The sequence below is a fragment of the Siphateles boraxobius genome, unplaced genomic scaffold (assembly GCF_051911475.1).
Source record: "Siphateles boraxobius isolate OS27281-9 unplaced genomic scaffold, OSU_SipBor_1 11, whole genome shotgun sequence".
NCBI lineage: Eukaryota > Metazoa > Chordata > Actinopteri > Cypriniformes > Leuciscidae > Siphateles > Siphateles boraxobius.
The window spans coordinates 9,995,893-10,016,888 of record NW_027508711.1 but is presented as its reverse complement, the minus strand read 5'-3'; the positions used below and the strand labels follow the sequence as shown (position 1 = coordinate 10,016,888).

General features: G+C 36.2%; 1 protein-coding gene across 2 annotated transcripts in view; it reads right to left on the bottom strand.

The window, feature by feature from the left end:
• The window catches only part of LOC143702323 (serine/threonine-protein phosphatase 2A 55 kDa regulatory subunit B beta isoform), a 64,858-nt gene extending 58,987 nt beyond the window's left edge, over positions 1–5,871 (bottom strand). The window contains exon 1 of one of the 2 annotated variants that reach the window (XR_013190425.1): positions 5,604–5,830. Coding sequence is in view for 1 of the 2 variants with exons in the window: in XM_077196054.1 (XP_077052169.1) it covers positions 5,604–5,682 (79 nt within the window). In the remaining variant the exon portion in view is untranslated. Of the gene's footprint in view, positions 1–5,603 lie in introns of both variants that reach the window. The other variant, XM_077196054.1, reaches the window with a different exon arrangement.
• Between the last annotated feature and the right edge of the window lie 15,125 nt (positions 5,872–20,996).

The window sequence follows — 20,996 nt, the reverse complement described above, 5'->3', positions numbered from 1 at the left end:
CTGCGTAGGATTGATTCTAAAATTCCAGAATGTTCTGTGAAAATTAGCTCAGCTCTTGAGTAATAAAAGATGGTTGAATGAGGTGGAAATTAAATATGTCAGTATCTATGAAAGAAAAAAGCAGCTGAATTTGACAAAAGGTGCTTGAAACAAAGCATAAAATATTTTTTAAAAACTGGGTTGGACCATCAATCATTTGTGATCCAGGTTGTACCAACATAATGTTTTTTCTACTTTCAAAGTATGTGCATTTTCCCTGTTTCCAAAGTGTTACTATCTTAATATTGTTCCTTCATTCTGATTGATACTTTTCATCCCCTCATCTTGTAAAGTCAACTCTGCTTTTTACATCACATCTCACATACAGACTAAAAACTTCCACACAACTTATGCTGGTTGCCCGCCTTTTTCGTACTCTACACAATTATGTAAATGCAAGCTCGATTTCATACATACACCCTGTTCTCTCTTACATCCCTGCACTCCATTTACACCCACTCTCTCATAAACACACAAGTGTTATTCCAGGCATTTGTGATCAGCAATTGCTGGTAATATGTATACTGTGCATTCACTCTGGGCTGGATCAATGCAGTAACCTCTACACTGCTTCTACATAAATATAGGATGCTTTGTGACCACTGTGTAAGTGGCAATTAGCAGAAGCTTTTATACAAAGCAACTTACGGTACACTAACTAAACACTTTCCCAAACCCTAACCATTAACTACAGCAAATCTGAAATCAGATCATATCTTATAATGAAATCATTATAATTTGATAGTGTTGTTTGAAACTCAACACCATCCCAAAGCCTAATACTAACAATTCCCCTATCTCTAAAATCTGATTGATAAGAATATTGTTACTTTGGCTGTTGATTTGAGTTCCAACCCTGTTCAGTGTGTCGTTGATTACTACCTGTGTATTTAAGACAGTGGGGTACATTTACACTACAATGATGTACAAACGGAAGAGTTTTTCTTTTGCGTTTTTCGCAAAATGATCCCCATTCACACGGATCCACGAAAACAACTAAAAATGCTGTATTTATATTAACTCCAGTAGTTGGCACTTTATAAAAAGAAAAAAACCACTACGCTCCTTTAGACTGAACACGTAATACTCATGCGCATGGTATCGTTTTGTTTCCTTTGTTCATGGTTCAGTGTTTATTGGGCCGTTTACAGTTACACAATACTGGTTTCAACTAAAAACAGAAAACTTTTTATGTGATTTGGCCATTACTGTACACGCCAACAGCGTTTTTGCTACCTGAAATCAGGTTTCAAAGTCTAAGTGTTTGAAAATGATACCATTATCATCTCCATGTAAAGTTTCTTTACGAAGTGACATCGCCAACTACTGGCCTGGCATGCATAACACAGCACTTTTGTGTTTAAAATGTTTTTATTAGGGAATCCAACAATTTGACAATCATTGTTACATAGCTTTTATTGAATCCTCATCATAATCATAAGGAAGAAACAAACAAAAAAATAATAATAATAAAATAGAAAAAATAAAACAAAAAACAAAACACAATGAACAAGAAAGACAGAACAGTTCCCATTACCACCCACCCCACCCTAGGGACTTAAGTCATATCACACTAAAACCCAGTCTAAGTGTGCTAGAACCCCTCCCTCGGGTTTCAACAGGGATAGCCCTTACTCTCACGTGAACGTGCAAAACTTAGGGTATAAGACAGAGAATTAGGATTCACCCTAAATCAGCCTTAATGGAACAGTCAATGCTACACACTTAGGCCTACTTAAACTACGCTATCAAGGTAATGGAGAAGGGGAAACCAAATCTTATCAAACTGATCCAGTCTGTTTAATAAAGAAAAACAACTTTTTTCCAGATGTAATAACCTTACCATTTCATCCAACCAAAATGTTTAGTACATCGTTGTCGTGTAAATATACCCTTAGTGTTATGTGGTTGTGCTATTATATTACTCCTTGTGATTATTGTGCGGGTTTCCCCTTTGGATTTATTATAAAGCCTGTTTGTTTATATTCTCTGTCGCTGTGTGTTTACTACAGCCACCAAACATGACAAAAGCTGTACGATTAACCTTTTTTTCATATATAAAATCATCAAATTAAAGTGTGTTGTTTGGGAGTTAAAGGGGTCATCGGATGCAAAATTCACTTTTATATAGTGGTGTTCGGTTTTGGCACACACGCAAGGTCTCTCGCTCTCTCCCTCTCTGCCGAGCGCGCGCTACACGGTTTGGAGCTCGCGAGCTCTAGATTCCGGGAGATTTGAACTAATTTGCGGCCATCAGGGAGCCGCTATCAATATGCGGGAGACTCCCGGAACTTCCGGGAGACTTGGGATGTCTGCAAATTCAAGTTTAATTAGAGCCCATTTCATACACAGTATGGTATCCCAATGTGCTTTACATAATCATAACAATTAAGATATAATTAAAACTAAATAAAATGTCACATTTTGTCACAAAATAAAAACAAATATAAATACAAGGTAAAGTTAGTAGAAGTCATCATAGAAAAGTTTTGTTTTTAGTCTGGATTTAAAAATGGAGATTGTGGGAGAGGTCTAAATGTCTCTTAATATGTTTCAAACATCTCTGCTATATAGGGAGGTCCTTGACCATTTAAGGTTGACATTTACATCGATTCATTTCCAATTATTTCACAAGGACAATGTAACTTTACTGTAAAACTCCTGGGCACTGGTAACAGGATTGCATAATACACTATTGGGATACATTACTGCCAGCAAAGGAACTGTAACCTTTTAAGATCCGATTGATCCGGCCTGGGCAGCAGACACAGATGGAGACAGCAGGAGATGAGAGAACAGAATCATGCATGAAGACAGACAGCCAACGGAAATCTTTCACAAGACTCTGAAGAACCACAGTGCAGCATGTAATGATAGCCCAGTGTTTACATCTTCTGGATGAAAGATGAATGAAATGAATCAAATGAAAATAAAAGACAGCAGGTGAAAGGAAGAGGATGGGGAGAAAAAGATGTGTAGCTGCAGGTGTTGAATAGTATTGCATGTCCAATATGTTGGCTACAGGAGGTTGTTATTGGAGCTGGGCTTGTAATGAAATATCTCTTTCCGGGCAGAAACTCAACACTTATTGTCACTGCTGCACCAGCCAGGTTTAAAAAGAGGTATTTCCCCCTTAGGTTGATCCAGACTGCATCATTGCAAATGCAATTTTGTGCTTCTATAAGGGTGTGTGTGTGTGTGTGTGTGTGTGTGTGTGTGTGTGTGTGTGTATGTGTGTGTGTGTGTGTGTGTGTGTGTGTGTGTGTGTGTGTGTGTGTGTGTGTGTGTGTGTGTGTGTGTGTGTGTGTGTGTGTGTGTGTGTGTGTGTGTGTGTGTGTGTGTGTGTGTTAATGTTGAATTATAAATAAATAAATAGATTAAATATGATTAGATTCAATTAAACATGTATTCAATTATATTTATTAAATAACATTTCTATAAATCAATCAATCAATAAATAGTAAGCAATCGTCCATGCAAGGTAAACTGGCTCATTTTAACCTATAGTTTAAAAAACATTATGCAATTAAATTAATCTAAAGTTAAATTATAGAATTTTCTGTTATGCCGTATAATGTCACTCAGCATAAGATTATCTGCTAAATGCTTTACATGTAGATGTACTTGAGAATAAAGGTGATGATACACAGGGCAACTTTTTGAGCAATCTTGCCCATTAAAAATGCATTTCTAATGCATTTTAGAAATTAAAAATACATTTCTCTCTGGATAATTTAGATCGGTCGTGGCCCCTGTGTCTCATCTGGTTGGCCGTTGACGGCAACATTGCCCAGCAACATTGCCCAAAAAGTTGCCCTGTGTATCATCACCTTAATAAAGTACAAGCAAGAGTGGAGTCTCTGTCAAGTCGAAGTTTGTCACGGACGTGGAGCTCTCGGCATCTCGCAAACGCCACGTTGATGTTGATCCTCGTTTTAGTTCTCCTTTTGTCCCAAAGTCTGCTTGCCATGGTCCATAATGTTTGAACGAAACAACAACAGCGTGAGCTAGACGTAACGCAGTTGTCCACGTCTGTCGCCATGGTTACTACTATGGCAGTAAGAGAGAAAACCAGTGATAACGCGGATATTATGTGAATGACAGGCGACGAGTGAACATGGACAATCTATTATTTAAAATTGGAATTCCTCTGAAATTAAAAATCTTTGGGAACTTTTGGGATATTGTAAGTACACAACTGCAGGAAATATATCACACTGTGCAAGTGATTTTTGGATATTATATTACAAAAATCGTACATATTGTAGCTTTAATTCAGACCTGCGATTTACATTCTTAAAAAAAAGCCTGAGAGTGCGACATACAGTATCCATTGAGATGGAGATAAACTTATCCACATATCCATTGAGACTCTATGGAGTAAAGATCAGCTGTAAAACTGCTAAATTTCTAGAGGGCAGTCGCAAGCTATAATAAATAGACTGATTCATCATATTCAATATTCAATAATAGTTCTGAAATTTAGATGTAAAGCCTGTATCATATTTGATGCATGAATTTCAAGAACTCTAAATTATGAACATAATCAAAACTTTGCTGAAAAAACCTGTTGCACATAATCTACTACATGCCTTCTGTCGTCTGATTGATCGTATATCCTTCTTATCAAGTAAAAGGTCTTTTAATATAATTCTAAAAACATCCACCTTCAGGTTGTGGTACACATGTCTTTTTGCTGTGAAAGTGTTAATGTAAACAAGAACTTGGTAACACTTTATTTTGATGGTCCCATTTATATTATTAGTAATATTTCAAGATGACCATTTAATGGACTGTTTTTTAGGGGGGGGGGGGTGTTAAAGTGTATGTATCAAATATAATACATCAGGCTTTTGAGGAACATTTATTTGTACATTTCTCAATTATCATTGTATTGCACTGCATTCACTAGCAACGGCAAAGTCATGGGTTCAATTACCAAGAAAGACAATGAAATGGAAGTTTCTTTGGATAAAAATGTCTTCCACATGCATACATGTAAAGGTCAAAATACTTTACAGAGCACACATTACTTTTACTCAGTACTTAATCAAGTAAACACACTAACATTAGAACTGTAATGTAAAGTGGGAGCTGTGGCAGTGCGTGTCAAATTATAGCCTAGTAACCTGCCTAGTAATCATACACAGTAGAAAGTGGTAAAAACATGCAGTTGCTACCTTAAGAATTTTTCTACTACAATAAAACCAGTTATTTTAGAAAACATTTTGTACTGTATTGAATAAGCCTTTTTCATTAGTTTGACTTAGAACTTGCAGTGCCAGTGTGTGTTCCAAAATCTACAAGACTGCCTACCTAGACTAGCACGGTGTCTAAGGGCATCATACATGTAGACGCGAACGCCCCTACAGTGACCCAAAATATTGTCTAGGTAGATTGCTCGCTACGTTTTTGGCACAGTCCGCGTTCCCAACGTCATCCGATCCAATATCAACAAACATCTAGTTATGTATAGAGAACACTCTATTGCTTGCACTTTAAACAGTGCATCATAATCATCTCCACTCACATATTGTCAGTGTGAAGCGAGAACAGTGACTTACCCTCAGTGTGGCAGCTGGAGGAGAGGAGGCTGCTCGGTGGTCTGAAGATGTAAGGCAGGTACCGGGAGAAGCATTTCATCTTTCGACTGGATTTAGTATGCGCATTACTTTATACTGTCCTCCTCGTGAAGTAGGGGAATATTCGATGGAAGATTCTCACGCTCACTGTCTCTGTCGGAGGGAAGACATCTGTGTTACTCCGGCTGTCCATGCTTCTCTCTGCTCCCTTCGCCTGCTGGCTGGAGGACGGCTTGTTTTGCCCCAGTCTGGTGGGAGAGAGGGAGAGAGGGAGGGGTGTTTGTTGAGAGCAGCTCGGGCGTCTGTCCGCCTACTGGCCCACTTCGAATTTACCGCGAGGACTGAACAGTTTGATTAATAAGAATGACCTCCTACTAGGCTATGCCGTAAATGTTCGTACGTTTATGTTGTAATAAATTTGAACTACATATTAAAGACGTAAATGATTTGTTTGGTTAAAAATTGCTACTTTCATGATTTGTTAAAGTCCCCCTGAGGTCAAAATCAAGTTTCAATGTTATTTATATGTCTACGTGGTGTTATGCTTTAAGACAAAGCATGTGTAAATTTATAAGTCAACACCATTGCTGAGTAGTTTCTCTTTAAAACTGCAGTGAACCAAAAGGCTTGTTCGACTTGAACGTGTGATTTTTTTTCCCAAACCACTTCAGCGGAAATCCCGCCCTGCAGCCAATTTCATTGGTTTAGGTTACAGTGACGGCCCAGCTAACAATTTTAGGTTATTAGAACGTTTCCATAACGTTCCCATTAAGTTATGAAAACGTTATTTCTGAATGTTCTAGGAACGTTAAAAACGTCCAGTTTTTTAGACGTTGTATTAACGTTATTTCTTGGTTAGGAGAACGTTATTAAAAACGTTATTAGAACGTTCAATAATTTCATTATATAAACGTTGTATTAACGTTATTGATTTGTTATGAGAACGTTATTCAAAACGTTATTAGAACGTTCAATTATCTCGTTATATAAACGTTGCATTAACGTTATTGCTTGGTTATAAGAACATTATTCAAAACGTTATTAGAACGTTCAATTATCTTGTTATATAAACATTGTATTAACGTTCTTGCTTGGTTATAATAACGTTATTCAAACGGTATTAGAACGTTCAATTATCCCGTTATATAAACGTTATCTTAATGTTTTCTAAGATTATGAAAAACGTTCTTAAAACGTTCCATTCACTTATTTAAACTCTCAATGTTTTTGCATATAATGTATATCATACATGATAATCATTTTATGAAAGCACCTTAAACGTAAGAACCATTCAGATTTTAAAATTAAGACAAAAAGATAATTATTGTAAAAACAAAAAGACCTATGAATCATGTCTATAATATGTGTAATGTAGTCCACTGAAGGCGAGATGAAGTGAACCAAAGTGTAGTTTATTCCAAGATACAGACACAAATGAAACAGACTTGGGTTTAATTGAAAAATGAAATTAACATGAAAATAAACCTGGACTAAACATAGAACAAACTGTGATTAAACTTCAAAATAATGAAACATGAAACAAAACCTAAAACTAGACATGACAATAAAAAAATAAAAACTATTTAAATGGCATTATCCACGTCAGCTCCACTTCCGGCACATCGGACTGGACTGGAATGAACCCTGAGAGGATCTCTGGAGATATTGCAGGGAGAAAAGAAAACAGTGTTGTATTAAAGTGTGGCAAGATTAGTATAAAAGCACTGGGATGCTGTACTTGCTCATGCAGAAGATCTCACTTGATTTTCTGACCATTTACAAACAGTTTAATTTGCTTTGGAATATTGGGAGAAAACATGAAGATATGAGACAAGCTCTCTGCTCTTTGTCCCAAAGCCCTCTCAAAGCTCAGAGTCAGATGCTACTAAATTTCTATTGCTTTCCAAGGACTCAAGGACTTTTTATTGTTTCTATTTTAACGCACTCTTAAAGTTTGAATTACATTAATGAGCCAAAACTTCAATCTAATGATAACCTTGTTTAAATCAACCATTTATAAGTTTTATTGTTTAAATTTAAGGCTGGTTTCTGCTGTAAAACATGGACTCACGATGCCTTGACAGTGAACAATACTGGCTTTTGTGACAAAACGTGTTTAGGGTTCAGAACATGCAATATGTGGAGAATAATGCACGGTTCAGTTCATTTTTTTTTTAAACATGGCATTTATCAGTTTTTGCAAATTAACTCTTCAAATAAACTAGTGTTTTCTGAGTTTTGGCTGTAAAGATGAAGCTGATCTCCGCAGTATAGTGGCTGCGCCTTTAGAGAGAAATGTACCCTTCATACAGATTACATAATCAGAGAGTATTTATTTTCTATTCAAATTGGTTCATTTAAAAGTAGACATTTCAAGATTTCTATAGATATATTTCTCGTGTCTGTGAGGCAAACACCCTATAAGCTGAGTTTCGGTTCATTTATGTGACGCACTGTAGTTCAGAGACCAAGACGACAGAGATCAGATCCTGTTTGTTTACTTTATATTACAAAAGCACAGCGTTTTGTTATTGTCAATGTGCACAAATAAAAGTGCTGTAACTGTTTCGAATGATGTCTATACGACCAAAAATTAGTATTTTAAGTTCTTTCCAATGTTATCAGGAAAAAATGCAAGTGATCTGCATGAACACTTGGATATGCGCCAATAATACTGCACATTTATCAAGGTTAACATTAGAGTGAATGGCCATGTAAAGTTGCTAACTACAGGCTACTAGTTTCAAATAAGCCAAATTTGAGGTTGGTGAATGATAGCTGAAGGTTTGGATTTCCTGGATTTGACTTTGCCACTTCCTGTGGACCTTTTTTTCAGTGACTAACAGATGAATTAAAGTTTAGTCGACTATTAGGGGGCATGAGTTACATACAACTTGTTTATCCATAAGCATGAGTCTACAGGTTTTCCCCCCCTTGCCTTTACATGTATTAACATAATCCTCCCAACAATTTTGTACATTTGCATTTTATAAACTATACATTGATTGAAAACAGAAAGACACCGACCTGTGATAAGACTGATCACTGACCTGATCACGTTGATGTGGTGCAAATTTAAGCGTCTCCGATATCAACTCCTCAAATAGACTGTCTTCTCCAACCTTAGAATGTGTGTGATGACAGGCATCTAAAAAAGTCACACATACATACAAGATCAATTTAAGATACACTGGTTAACAGAGTATACATTGTTTCAATTTAATCTATTAAAAATGATTCACATTACAATAACTTAACCTAACTGAGAGCTGTTTAAAAAGTCAGGGCTCTTAAATTTTAGGTGATTTATAACGCCTCTTAAGTAGACTTATTTTTTTTCTTTATAAAAATGCTCATAAAACTCCAAAAGACAACACAAAGTCAGTAAAAATATTAATTTAGCCATCATATACTACACAAATTGTAATATAATTAATAAACATTAGAAAAAATATTTTAAATGGTCATTAATGGATCAGAATTATCGCGCAAATATTATTAAGTAACAAAAAGCTAAAAAAATATATTAAAAAAATATTGAACTAAAATAAAGTAACTTACATTTATTGAATTGGTGAAAAGGTACACTTAAGGTGTTTGGTCACTTGACCACCAAGGAGTATGAGTGTTTGACCCAATTATCGTATAGGGAAACAAGAGGGTTAAACTCAAGAAAACTACATCACTCCCCAGAATAAAATGCTCCAGTAAATGTCGTCTTTGCACATTATGCGTTAATATTTAGCAGAAATTGCTGCGAATATAATGAAATTGTCCTGCTTAAACTCATTTAGTTCAAAAGATTGAGCGCAGAGTTGTTTCGAAAATTGAGAGCTACATGAACCACGTGATCGAAGTTCGTCGCAACTCTCGCTTTCAACGGCTCTGCCATCACTGCAGCTGCAGAGGCTCCGGTAACCATAGAAACTCGCGCCTAGAACTGCACCAAGCCACACAAATACAAATTATAACGCAATTTGAGCAAGTGAGACAACAGTGTTGTTTGAAATATGCTATTTAACTGAGTTCGTTAAGCAGTTTTTGAGATTTCAGTATTTCCCAATTCAAATAGATAGTACTTAGTCTTCGATGCGAAATACTGACGATTGTCCATTAAATTAACGTTACTGTTGTCAAGTGCTGATCCAAAGACCAAGCTTGGAGATATCCTTCCGTTTTTGAAAGGTCATATATGAGCTTGCAAACACTACGGCCAACTTACACGATAAAATTACAAATACAGATTTCAATATGACGAACTTGACCCATGAAACCGAAAACTGGAGGGGAAAATGCTTGGCCATAGCTAAGCTAATCGAGCTAACATTAGCTGATTTACTTTTGAATCTCAAGAATGCGTTCTAATGAAAATCAGTTTAGCTAACTTATATTGAAAAAGTGAACTAAAGGACACTGCGAAAAAGTTAATCTAAATAAATAACGTTACATCAAATGTAATTTTTAATATTGATCTAGTTAACTTTATTAACACAGTAACGTTAGCAACACTAATAACAGTATTTTATTCATACAACTCGCGAAATTCATCCAACTTACCTCAAAGCTGCCGTGTGCCGTCTCCGTCTCTGATAGAGTTCCAACGTCTGTCCTATTCAGCTGTGATTGATTGACGGGCCGTGCGCTGCAAAACCACGCCCATCCTATCAGGCTAAACGTACGGATGTGAGGAATGATCATATGTTCATATAAAAAAATATAAATATAAATATATAAAAATATAAATATAAATATATATATAAGTATATTATATGCAATATAATATACTTTTTTAAAGGCAAAACCACATTTATAATTGACTGTAGTTTTTTATTCATTTCCTTTTGAATACATAATTATTTTATACCTGGGATTTTTTTTCTGCCCATAAACTAATATTTTAACAACAAAAAAAAGTTTTTCAGTGCATTGTGTCACTATATATACACATTTCTTAAGTTGTTTTGCAGAAGAAAAAAGCTGTATGACTAATTTGTAATTACTAATATTTTTTTAATTTAGTAACGTTTTTAAAACGTTCCACTAACAAGTAAGAATAACGTTTTAATGCTAACGTTTTTAGAACGTTTATCAATGACATATAACGTTGGCACAACGTTCTACTAACGTTTTAGGTAACTTTGATAGAACTTTGAGAGAATGTTAGCAACATTAGAATGTTAGAAACATGCAAATAAGTTAATCAGCATTGTGATAAAAGTGTTTAATTCATATAACAAGCAAAATGCACTCAACTTGCATGAAAGCTGCCGTCTAAGTTGTCCGTCTGTTCAGCTGTGATTGATTGATGGGCCGTGCACTCCAAAACCACGCCCATCCTATCACGCTACGGATGGGGAATGATCAGATAAAACATATTCCGTGTTTTTTCCTTTACTGTAATCCCAAAAGTTATTAAAAACACTGTTTCTTATATGTTTTTAAAGCCCTAAGTTTATTTTCCTATTAGCCTTATCTACTTTTTAAATATTGCACAATTAAGTAAAATATAGCCTAATAAATAGGCCTAATGGTGATTTTGTTTTGTTTTTTTGACATCTTATTATTTTATTTTTTAAGGTAAAACCACATTTATAATTGACTGTAGTTGTTGAATTATTTCCTGTTGAATACATAATTATTTTAAAATCTGTTTTTTTTCTGACCATAAAAAATATTTTAACGAAAAACAGTTTTTCAGTTTATTGTGTCACTGGATATACAAATTATGTTTCTGAAGTTGATTTGCTTAAGAAAAAGATGTATGAAAAATTAGTAATGAATAATATATTTTTTAATGTAATAACGTTTTTAAAACGTTCCACTAACAACGGTAGAATAACGTTTTATTGCTAACGTTTTTAGAACGTTTATCAATAACATATAACGTTAGCACAACGTTATAATAACGTTACTGCAAGAACGTTTTTTGATAACTTTGAGAGAACCTTCAGAGAACGTTAGCCAATGTTCTGGGAACGTTCCCTGTTAGCTGGGGGGTAGGTTTAGGGATCAGTGTTTGGTGTAGGCAATCAGTACAGTGATTGACATGACCAATGAAAACTTTTAAATCGGCTGCAGGGCGGGATTTCCACTGAAGTGGTTTGGGGAAAAAAATCACGCGACTTGAACTGGCTGCACAGACCGATCGGTTGATGACATCAAAGTACCGCGAGAGCGATTCAAAAGCATAAGGAGCCGTCTGCTCTCTAATCGCTCTCGCGGTACTTTGATGTCATCAACCGATCGGTCTGTGCAACGCTGGTTCAAGTCGAACAAGCCTAAAGAAAACGCAGTTGGAAACGGCTGGTGTTTCTGACGTCACAAACTTGTAACCAATTACGTCAACGTTTGATAGTCAACAAGTGGATTTCTGAGCTGGGCTGCATTCAGCTCCAACAAAAAGTTGCAAATCGTTTTTTAAACGGAAACGGTTGTGCGTTGAACACCCTGTTCTGGTGACGCGAGAGTTTGAACTATGGCAGCTGAGAACGCCATTCTTTGTGTTCTTTTTGAAGAATTTTCGGAGCCTGATTAAATCGGTATAATAGGCTACTGTTTAATACTGCAAAATACACTCAATGTTACAGTCACTGCCCTTGCTAAAAGAGAACCTCCCAATCGAGTGAAGGGATTTGTGAAACAGTGGTTCCTAATTATTGTGATCCAAAATTTGCCTCGCATTTCAGGATGAAAAGACAAACATTTCAGGTGATAATCCACTTCTTACCTCCGAGACTGTCATGATCTAGGCTATAGGCTATGACCTTATTATTTTTATTGCAAGTATTAGGCTTATTATCATTATTGCAGATCACTGTTGATATGCTATATTTTTCTTACATCTAATATCTTCAATTGTTGGGTATACGGACACATGTAAACGACTTTACTTTGACCCATTGTGCGATCTGTGTCTTTAATACCGCGTGGTTTATATAGCATGTTGCTTCTGATTGGGCTGACATTTTGACATAGCCTACCTACCAAAGAGAATACGTATCTCAAACCACGTTGCACGCCGTTTCCAGTAAGCAACGTTTAAATGTCATTTTGGTGATCAAAGGTAAGATTTAAGGGATACAATTATTGACTACAGGTACTTTAAGAGCGAATAATGTTCAAATGTGCGATTTTCCTATGGGGTATTTCGATTTATGTCTAAAATGAAGCCTGTGGTAAACAACCTATTTTAACAATTTCAATGCAAATCAATACACATTGACACCAATTGGTTGACATAAGCAGTTCCACAAAACACGACTTTATACATGTTGTTCATTACTAGTGCTTATACTGTACACTGTAGAACACTAGTGTGACCCAAATTAAAGTAATATGTCATATGTAGGTTACCCCCAGTACCATGAATTTTTTAACCGCCTACAATCTCTAAATATTTTAGATAGTTATACAGTGTGGCTTACTCCAAAGCCCAGTCTAACTGGAGCAACATTTACTGTAATAATGTTATTGTTGCTTATTATATGTGTATATATATATATATATATATATATATATATATATATATATATATATATATATATATATATATGTTCACATCAAGTTGAAGCCGTTTATGGTATTGTCTCGGATTAAAAATAGTAAAGTAGGGGCTGTTTATATTCTGACAAAAACCTCTCTGTGTGCATGTCAAAAGTGCTCGGCTGCACATGAGAAATGTAAATATAACCTTTGATGAGGTCATTGCAGGAAGCTGCGATTTACACTTCTTATTGACTTTTTGTGACAGAATGTAATAGAAATGCAAGCCGAAAATTCACATTTTGGCTGATGTTAATTGATCGAGGCATTTAGAGGAAGGCATAGTATAGCTGAGTTTCTGTGTCAGTTTCCTTCAGCTCCTCGTATGTAATTATTTCTTTGTTTATAGCAGAAGCTTAATCAATAGCGGGTCCCTGGGTATGAGGAAAAGGGGCCATCTGTGCCTCTCATGGATAAGCATATGAAAAGGCTAACACTCATAGTGCCAGTTCCTCCACTCTGTGCCACCACAGCATAATGAGTTGAACACACACATTGATTTTTCCACAGGACACCCACAATGCATTTGCATTTGTGTGTGTGTGTTCGAGAGAGGGAGAAAATAGCTAAAAATAAGGAATATTTACATAGCAGAACATAATTTTTTTCTTCAGGTCTGTGATAGAAAATATAAGATGCATTGTAGTCAAGTCATCCTCATTTATATAGCGCTTTTAACAATGTAGATTGTTTCAAAGCAGCTTTACAGAGATAAACATATAATTTAAGGTAACAGAGATTGGTTTAGTTTTATAGTGGTTCTTGAAAAATGTTTTTTCCAGCTAAAGTTAGTTTTGATTGATTCACTTCCGTCTAAATGATCATTTGTTATTAAATTAGGGGCCGCTAAGACGACACCGTTCTCTCTAAACAGACTTTAAACGCGAACCTGTGAGAGACGCTGATGGCGTTCACATGCGCATTAAGAATTGATTCTATAGTTATGTGCGTTTGAATATATGTGAATATATTCACATATATGTGAATATAGTCACATACATTGTAGATGGATTTAATTTGTTCTATAGTTTTCATTCATATTTTGAATTAGTTGTCTTTTTTTCATTATTTATTTTTTTATGTATATAGTTTAAATGTTTTATTTCAGTTTTAGTTAGCCTATGAGAAATGTTGTCTTTTCTGTTCAACATTTTAAATGTTGAAGTTTAAAAATGTGTTTATTTTTAAACTTCATTCAATGTTTATTTTATTTCAAGTAACATTTGTAACTATAATAACCCTGGTGTGAGACTGCAAGAAAGTTATCTGGGTGTTATGTTCTCAGCTAATTATTGTTTTTAAAAAAAAAAAAACACCTAGATTTTATGAAGTCGGTTGTATAAAACTTGCCACAAGAATGCTAATGTGTTATGAGTGGTTGCAGGACATTTATGCTGTTTCCATATAGCACATTGCCATGCAGTTGCTCAAGTGTTTTGGGTGGTTTTATTACGTTGCCAGAGTTGCTATACGAGAGCAAACTGGGCATTTTTTTAGTGTCCTGTATGTGGTTGCTAAATTGGTCTCGGTGTTTTTTATTGTGTCGCTATGCAAGCTGCTACCAAGTGGTTGCTTAAAGGCCCAAGTCAAAAGAGCCTGATTATTTAGAAAAAAAAACAAGTCGGCCTAGTAGAAAAAGCTGCATTAGTTTAAAGCCGCAAGGTAACGGAAGTAGGGACAGATATTTATTGTGATATGCATCTGATTGATACAGATTATCGAAAAAGAAAAAAATTCAGGGTGGTGACTTGATTCTATCTATCGGTTGTTGACTAGATGGAGGCAGATCTGAATGAAAGTGTCGAGGTTTAAGCTGAAAGAATTATGGGAGAAGTCAGAAGTTCTTCCAAGCATCACTTTTAGGATGCTTAAGGTACCTTTCGACGTTGGTGTCACTATATAGACCAAAAAGGAACTCCATTGCTTTCAATTACTTTTTCTTACGCGTCAGATCATATATTTGTATATATATATATATATCCAATTACTTTGCTTGGAGAAGGGGGACCGTCCACTGTAGGACCACATTCAGGACTTTCTCAATCTGGCGTGCCTGACTTGCTTCCTAGACCACTCTCTCTGTGTTTTCTACTACACCAGCCTTAGTGAGCAGATACTATTGTCCTTGCGACTCCAAGGGCTCCCTCATCCCTCCGGCTCCGTCTTGGTCAGACGTCTCCCTTCTCCATCCAGCTGTTTAGATGTTACAGTCCCATCTGGAGTCCTTCCTGTTCCACTGATTTTGACTCCGCTCTCCTTCACCAGACAATACCAAGCCTGTTTTGTTTCCCAGCACCAAGTCTGTTTCGTCTCAGAGCACCAAGTCTGTTTCGTCACCAAGAACCAAGTCTGTGTCACCTTACTCTGCGTCTCACTCGTGTGGAGTCCCTCAGGGCTCTATTCTTTGGCCTATCCTGTTCTCCTTATACATGCTTCCCTTAGGGTCAATTTTTAGGAAGTATGGCATCTTGTTTCATTGCCATATTGTTTCAATAAAGGGAAAACAGAAGTCATGGTATTTGGACCCAGCTGTGCCCGTAATTCACTTTATCAGGATCTGGGTGATATAAAACCATATGTGAAGCCCATTTTAAAAATCTGTGAGTTATAATGGAAAGGTACTTTAAACTGGATAAACAGATTCATTCAGTAATTCTGTCTTTTAATTATTTTGAAAGGGTTATACGTTTTATCTCGACCCACTTTGACTACTGTAATGGTCTTTATGCAGGTATTAACCAGGCCTCCCTAACACGTTTGCAGATGGTACAGAATGCTGCTGGAACACGCAAGCGAGAACATATTGCGCCAATATTGGCTTCCCTTCACTGGCTTTCATTTTAGAATTGATTTTAAGATTTTAGTTGTAGAATTTAAATCATAAAATTGACTAGCACCAAGATCTCTTTCTGATTTAATACAGCCACATACTTAGGTCTGCTGAGCGTTTACTTTTCACCGTCCCTTGAGCAATCGTCGTCCCACTGCTCATACTTTACCCAGAGTAAACAATTAATAAATAAGGTGACATTTCACACATTCCTAAACCCTGGGTTCTTATTTGCATATATGCTGTGTCAACAGACATGACTGGATAAACACAAAATCACATTTGGTTTTTTCGACCCTTGAAAATGAGTAAAATGAAACACATTTGGACATGGAGCTGCTTTAAAATCCCAATATCGCTGGGACTGAACCATATAGTGCCTATATTCCAAAAGAGACATTTCTTAGGAACCAGAATCTAAAATTATAATAAGATAACTTTAATACTAGTAACAGGCAGGCAAACTTCGGAAAATACATTTTTGGCACTCAGACAGGTATGCAATTCAACAATTTGAACATAGAATCACAATGAGATCCCCATATCTCTTGGATTTAACCATATAGGGCCTTTAAAATGAAGATTGCAACAGAGAAGTTTATTCAGAACCAGAATACACTCACCTAAAGGATTATTAGAAACACCATACTAATACTGTGTTTGACCCCCTTTCGCCTTCAGAACTGCCTTTCTACGTGGCATTGATTCAACAAGGTGCTGAAAGCATTCTTTAGAAATGTTGGCCCATATTGATAGGATAGCATCTTGCAGTTGATGGAGATTTGTGGGATGCACATCCAGGGCACGAAGCTCCCGTTCCACCATATCCCAAAGATGCTCTATTGGGTTGAGATCTGGTGACTGTGGGGGCCATTTTAGTACAGTGAACTCATTGTCATGTTTATGGAAGTAAAATAATGTCAAATGTTTTTGAAATAAAAAGCCTGTTGAATTGCACTACTTGAAAAAAGTAGGCATTGCATTAACCATGCTTGCATTTTAATGCATTGTATTTTTAGGGCTTGCATTTTTTTATGGGCTGAAATTCAACATGGTTGAATATTTAAGCCGTGAATATTTCAATTACAAACATTTCAAACACATTTTCATTATTAAAAATTCAATAATCCATATTCACCATTCATATTTCACTTCCAAAATATTCTGTTTAAAAATACAACCTATAATATTCAACAGGCAATATTCGGTCCATTTTATTTCGCTTTGCAAATTCGCTTCCACAAACTCAGTGGTTCAAATTCGACAGGAAATTCAACATTGACGTCCAGGAACTGCAGGAAAAGCAGTATATTGCAAGTTTATTTGTGATTATTATGACAACTGTTTTTGTTAAATTCGGTGCCTTCACGGTTACTTTTCCTGTGTAGCCTACATGCATATTTCTCTACCGTGAACGAGATCATAAAGTTATTCCTTTATATTGTGGCGATGTGCTGCATGCAGGCTATTAGGGTTTCCCTCAATAGGCTACTTCAGGATTCCCCTGCTGGACATATACAACGCTTAACGTAGCTTAATGGACAATTGATGTAAAAGTCCAAACTCACAGGCAAGCAGAAGGACTCAGAATAACGCGCACAGCTGAGCGTTTCCCAGTGATAGACTGGCATAAAGATAGCTTGATGTTGGACATTCGCACATTTAGGGACCGTCTCTAAAGTGTATACGACTTTGGTATACACGTTTCTAACTTCAATAGCATTTGAATAGAACGACTTACAGTCATAAAACCAACTGTAAAGTGTTCATGTAGTGTCAGGCATAATGCGCACCCTTTGGATTTTTGATATTTATTCAAATAAATTTAAGTTTGCTATTGAAGTTATAAACGTACATGCCAATGTTGTATGCAACTATAGAGACGGTCCCTAAATGTGCGAATGTCCAATGTCAAGCCAATTTTACATTAGTTATTTAGCAGACGCTTTTATCCAAAGCGATTTACAGTTAAACTAACAATAGGAGGACAACAATATGCAAGTGCTATGATCCCAGTTTAAGCTAATGCAATACACGTAGGCATTTTAGGACTTGGATATATATATATATATATATATATATATATATATATATATATATATATATATATATATATATATATAGAAGAGAGAGAGAGAGAGAGAGAGAGAGAGAGAGAGAGAGAGAGAGAGAGAGAGAGAGAGAGAGAGAGAGAGAATAGAATAGAATAGAGAGTGTTAGTATTAATTGATCAAGTGTTGATTTTATGCCCGTATATCACGAAACGCTCAGCATGAAACTTTGCGCGTAAAGTTTATAATCTGAGTCCATCTTCTTGCCTGTAGCCTATATAGTAGCCTATATCCCCAATAAGGTGCAAGATTGGTCTTTCATATCACTGTATGTGTTAAGCGTTATGTCCCAACGGAAAGGGAATCCTTGAGTATGAGGTATTGAGGGAAACCGATTATAATCCTGTTCATGGTAGAGAAAGCTGATGACATGTAGAATACACAGGGAAAGTAACAATGAAGTTATTGAATGAAACATAAACACAGCTTTTGTGGGGTTATCATCTTTTCCGCATATACTGTCACAGATAATCATTTCCATTTTTTGAATGAATGTCTTCGTCAACAACAAGCTCTTTTGCACCCCCTGCTGGTGAGGTCGACTAACAGCAGATGGATAGTATGCTCGGCAATCTTCTGCTTTTCCTGCAGTTCCTGGACGTCAATGTTGAATTTACTGTCGAATTTGAACCACTGAATTTGTGGAATCCAAATTTGCAAAGCGAAATAAAATGGACCGAAAATTGCCTGTTGAATATTATTGGTTGTATTTTTAAACAGTTTGAATATTTTGGAAATGAAATATGAATGGTGAATATGGATTATTGAATTTTTAATAATGAAAATGTGTTTGAAATGTTTTTAATTGAAATATTCACAGTTTAAATATTCAACAATGTTGAATTTCAGCCCATTAAAAATGCAAGCCCTAAAAATACAATGCATTAAAATGCAATCATGGTTAATGCAATGCCTATTTTTTTCAAGTAGTGCAATTCAACAGGCTTTTTATTTCAAAAACATTTGACATTATTTTACTTCCATACATGTTCAAGAAACCAATTTGAAATGATTTGAGCTTTGTGACATGGTGCATTATCCTGCTGTAAGTAGCCATCAGAGGATGGGTACATGGTGGCCATAAAGGGATGGTAATGGTCAGAAACAATGCTCAGGTAGGCCGTGGCATTTAAACGATGCCCAATTGGCACTAAGGGGCCTAAAGTGTGCCAAGAAAACATCCTCCACACCATTACACCACCACCACCAGCCTGCACAGTGGTAACAAGGCATGATGGATCCATGTTCTCATTCTGTTTACGCAAAATTGTGACTCTACCGTCTGAATGTCTCCTCAGAAATCGAGACTCATCAGACCAGGCAACATTTTTCCCGTCTTCAACTGTCCAATTTTGGTGAGCTTTTTTCCTCTTTGTAGTGGAGATGAGTGGTACCCGGTGGCGTCTTCTGCTGTTGTAGCCCATCCGCCTCAAGGTTGTGCGTGTTGTGGCTTCACAAATGCTCTGCTGCATACCTCGGTTGTAACGAGTGGTTATTTCAGTCAAAGTTGCTCTTCTATCAGCTTGAATCAGTCGGCCCATTCTCCTCTGACCTCTAGCATCAACAAGGCATTTTCGCCCACAGGACTGCCACATACTGGATGTTTTTCCCTTTTCACACCATTCTTTGTAAACCCTGAAATGGTTGTGGGTGAAAATCCCAGTAACTGAGCAGATTGTGAAATACTCAAACCGGCCCGTCTGGCACCAGCAACCATACCACGCTCAAAATTGCTTAAATCACCTTTCTTTCCCATTCTGACATTCATTTGGAGTTCAGGAGATTGTCTTGACCAGGACCACACCCCTAAATGCATTGAAGAAACTGCCATGTGATTGGTTGATTAGATATGTGTTCCTAATAATCCTTTAGGTGAGTGTATATAAAATGATATTAAGATATCTTAAATCTTCTAGAGTTACAGGCATGCAAACTTTGGAAAAATAATATGTTTGGTTCTCAGACAAGAATGTTCTATGCAATTGTTTGATAAAGGGAAACTAAAAACATTTCTAGTTTCATCATATATCTTCTTCAGACTTTCCAGAAAGAAAAAAATATCAACTGTATGTAAATGTGCACAACTTACTCATGAAGCCACATTGAAATCCCTATCTCTGGAAATGAACCATATAGGGCCTTAAAAATGAATATACCAAAAGAAGCAAAATCTAAAAGTATTTTAAGATATCTTTAAAATTTGTGCTTTTCCCCAATTTTGAACTGTCACCATTGGCATATAATAAAACAAAGATTGCTAAAGTCAACAGATTTTACTAATAGACCTACCAATCTCTGTGTAAAAAAATTAAATAATGATGCAGCCATCTTTCTAACGTCATTTTTAATTTAATATTTTGGTTTTCTTTCTCATTTATTTATGTCATTCACCAGCAAAGAAATTATCACAAAAAAAAGGCCGGGGACCTCTGGTTAAGTTGACACGAAATGACCATTTTCCTATATTAGATAGGCTCCATCTGGTGCTAAGGTCCATTACACCTGTATTTGTCCTTACATGTGTAAACAGGATCCCAAATGTTTTGTGATCTGATGATTCAAACTGATGTATGCATTTTGCCTGCATAATGTTGTAGTTATGCATCATCCAGCAGAGTAATGTTGAACCCGATTCTCTGAACTGCCCACTGACCGACTGCTCGTCAAACATGCATCCTTTTTCATTGATTTTGGTGGCTCAAACCAGTGAATTTTGCTGAAAGGTGATTAATGTCATGGTTCTGCCATCATGTCCTAGATTTTTCCTAATCTTGTGGTAGGATCATGACAGACCCATGTTTTGTGTATCTATCCTGTTTTGTTTTGCCCCATTGTGGGTTTTGTTTTCTGTTTTTGTTATTAATAAACCCCTGTTTGTATTATTTGCTGTCT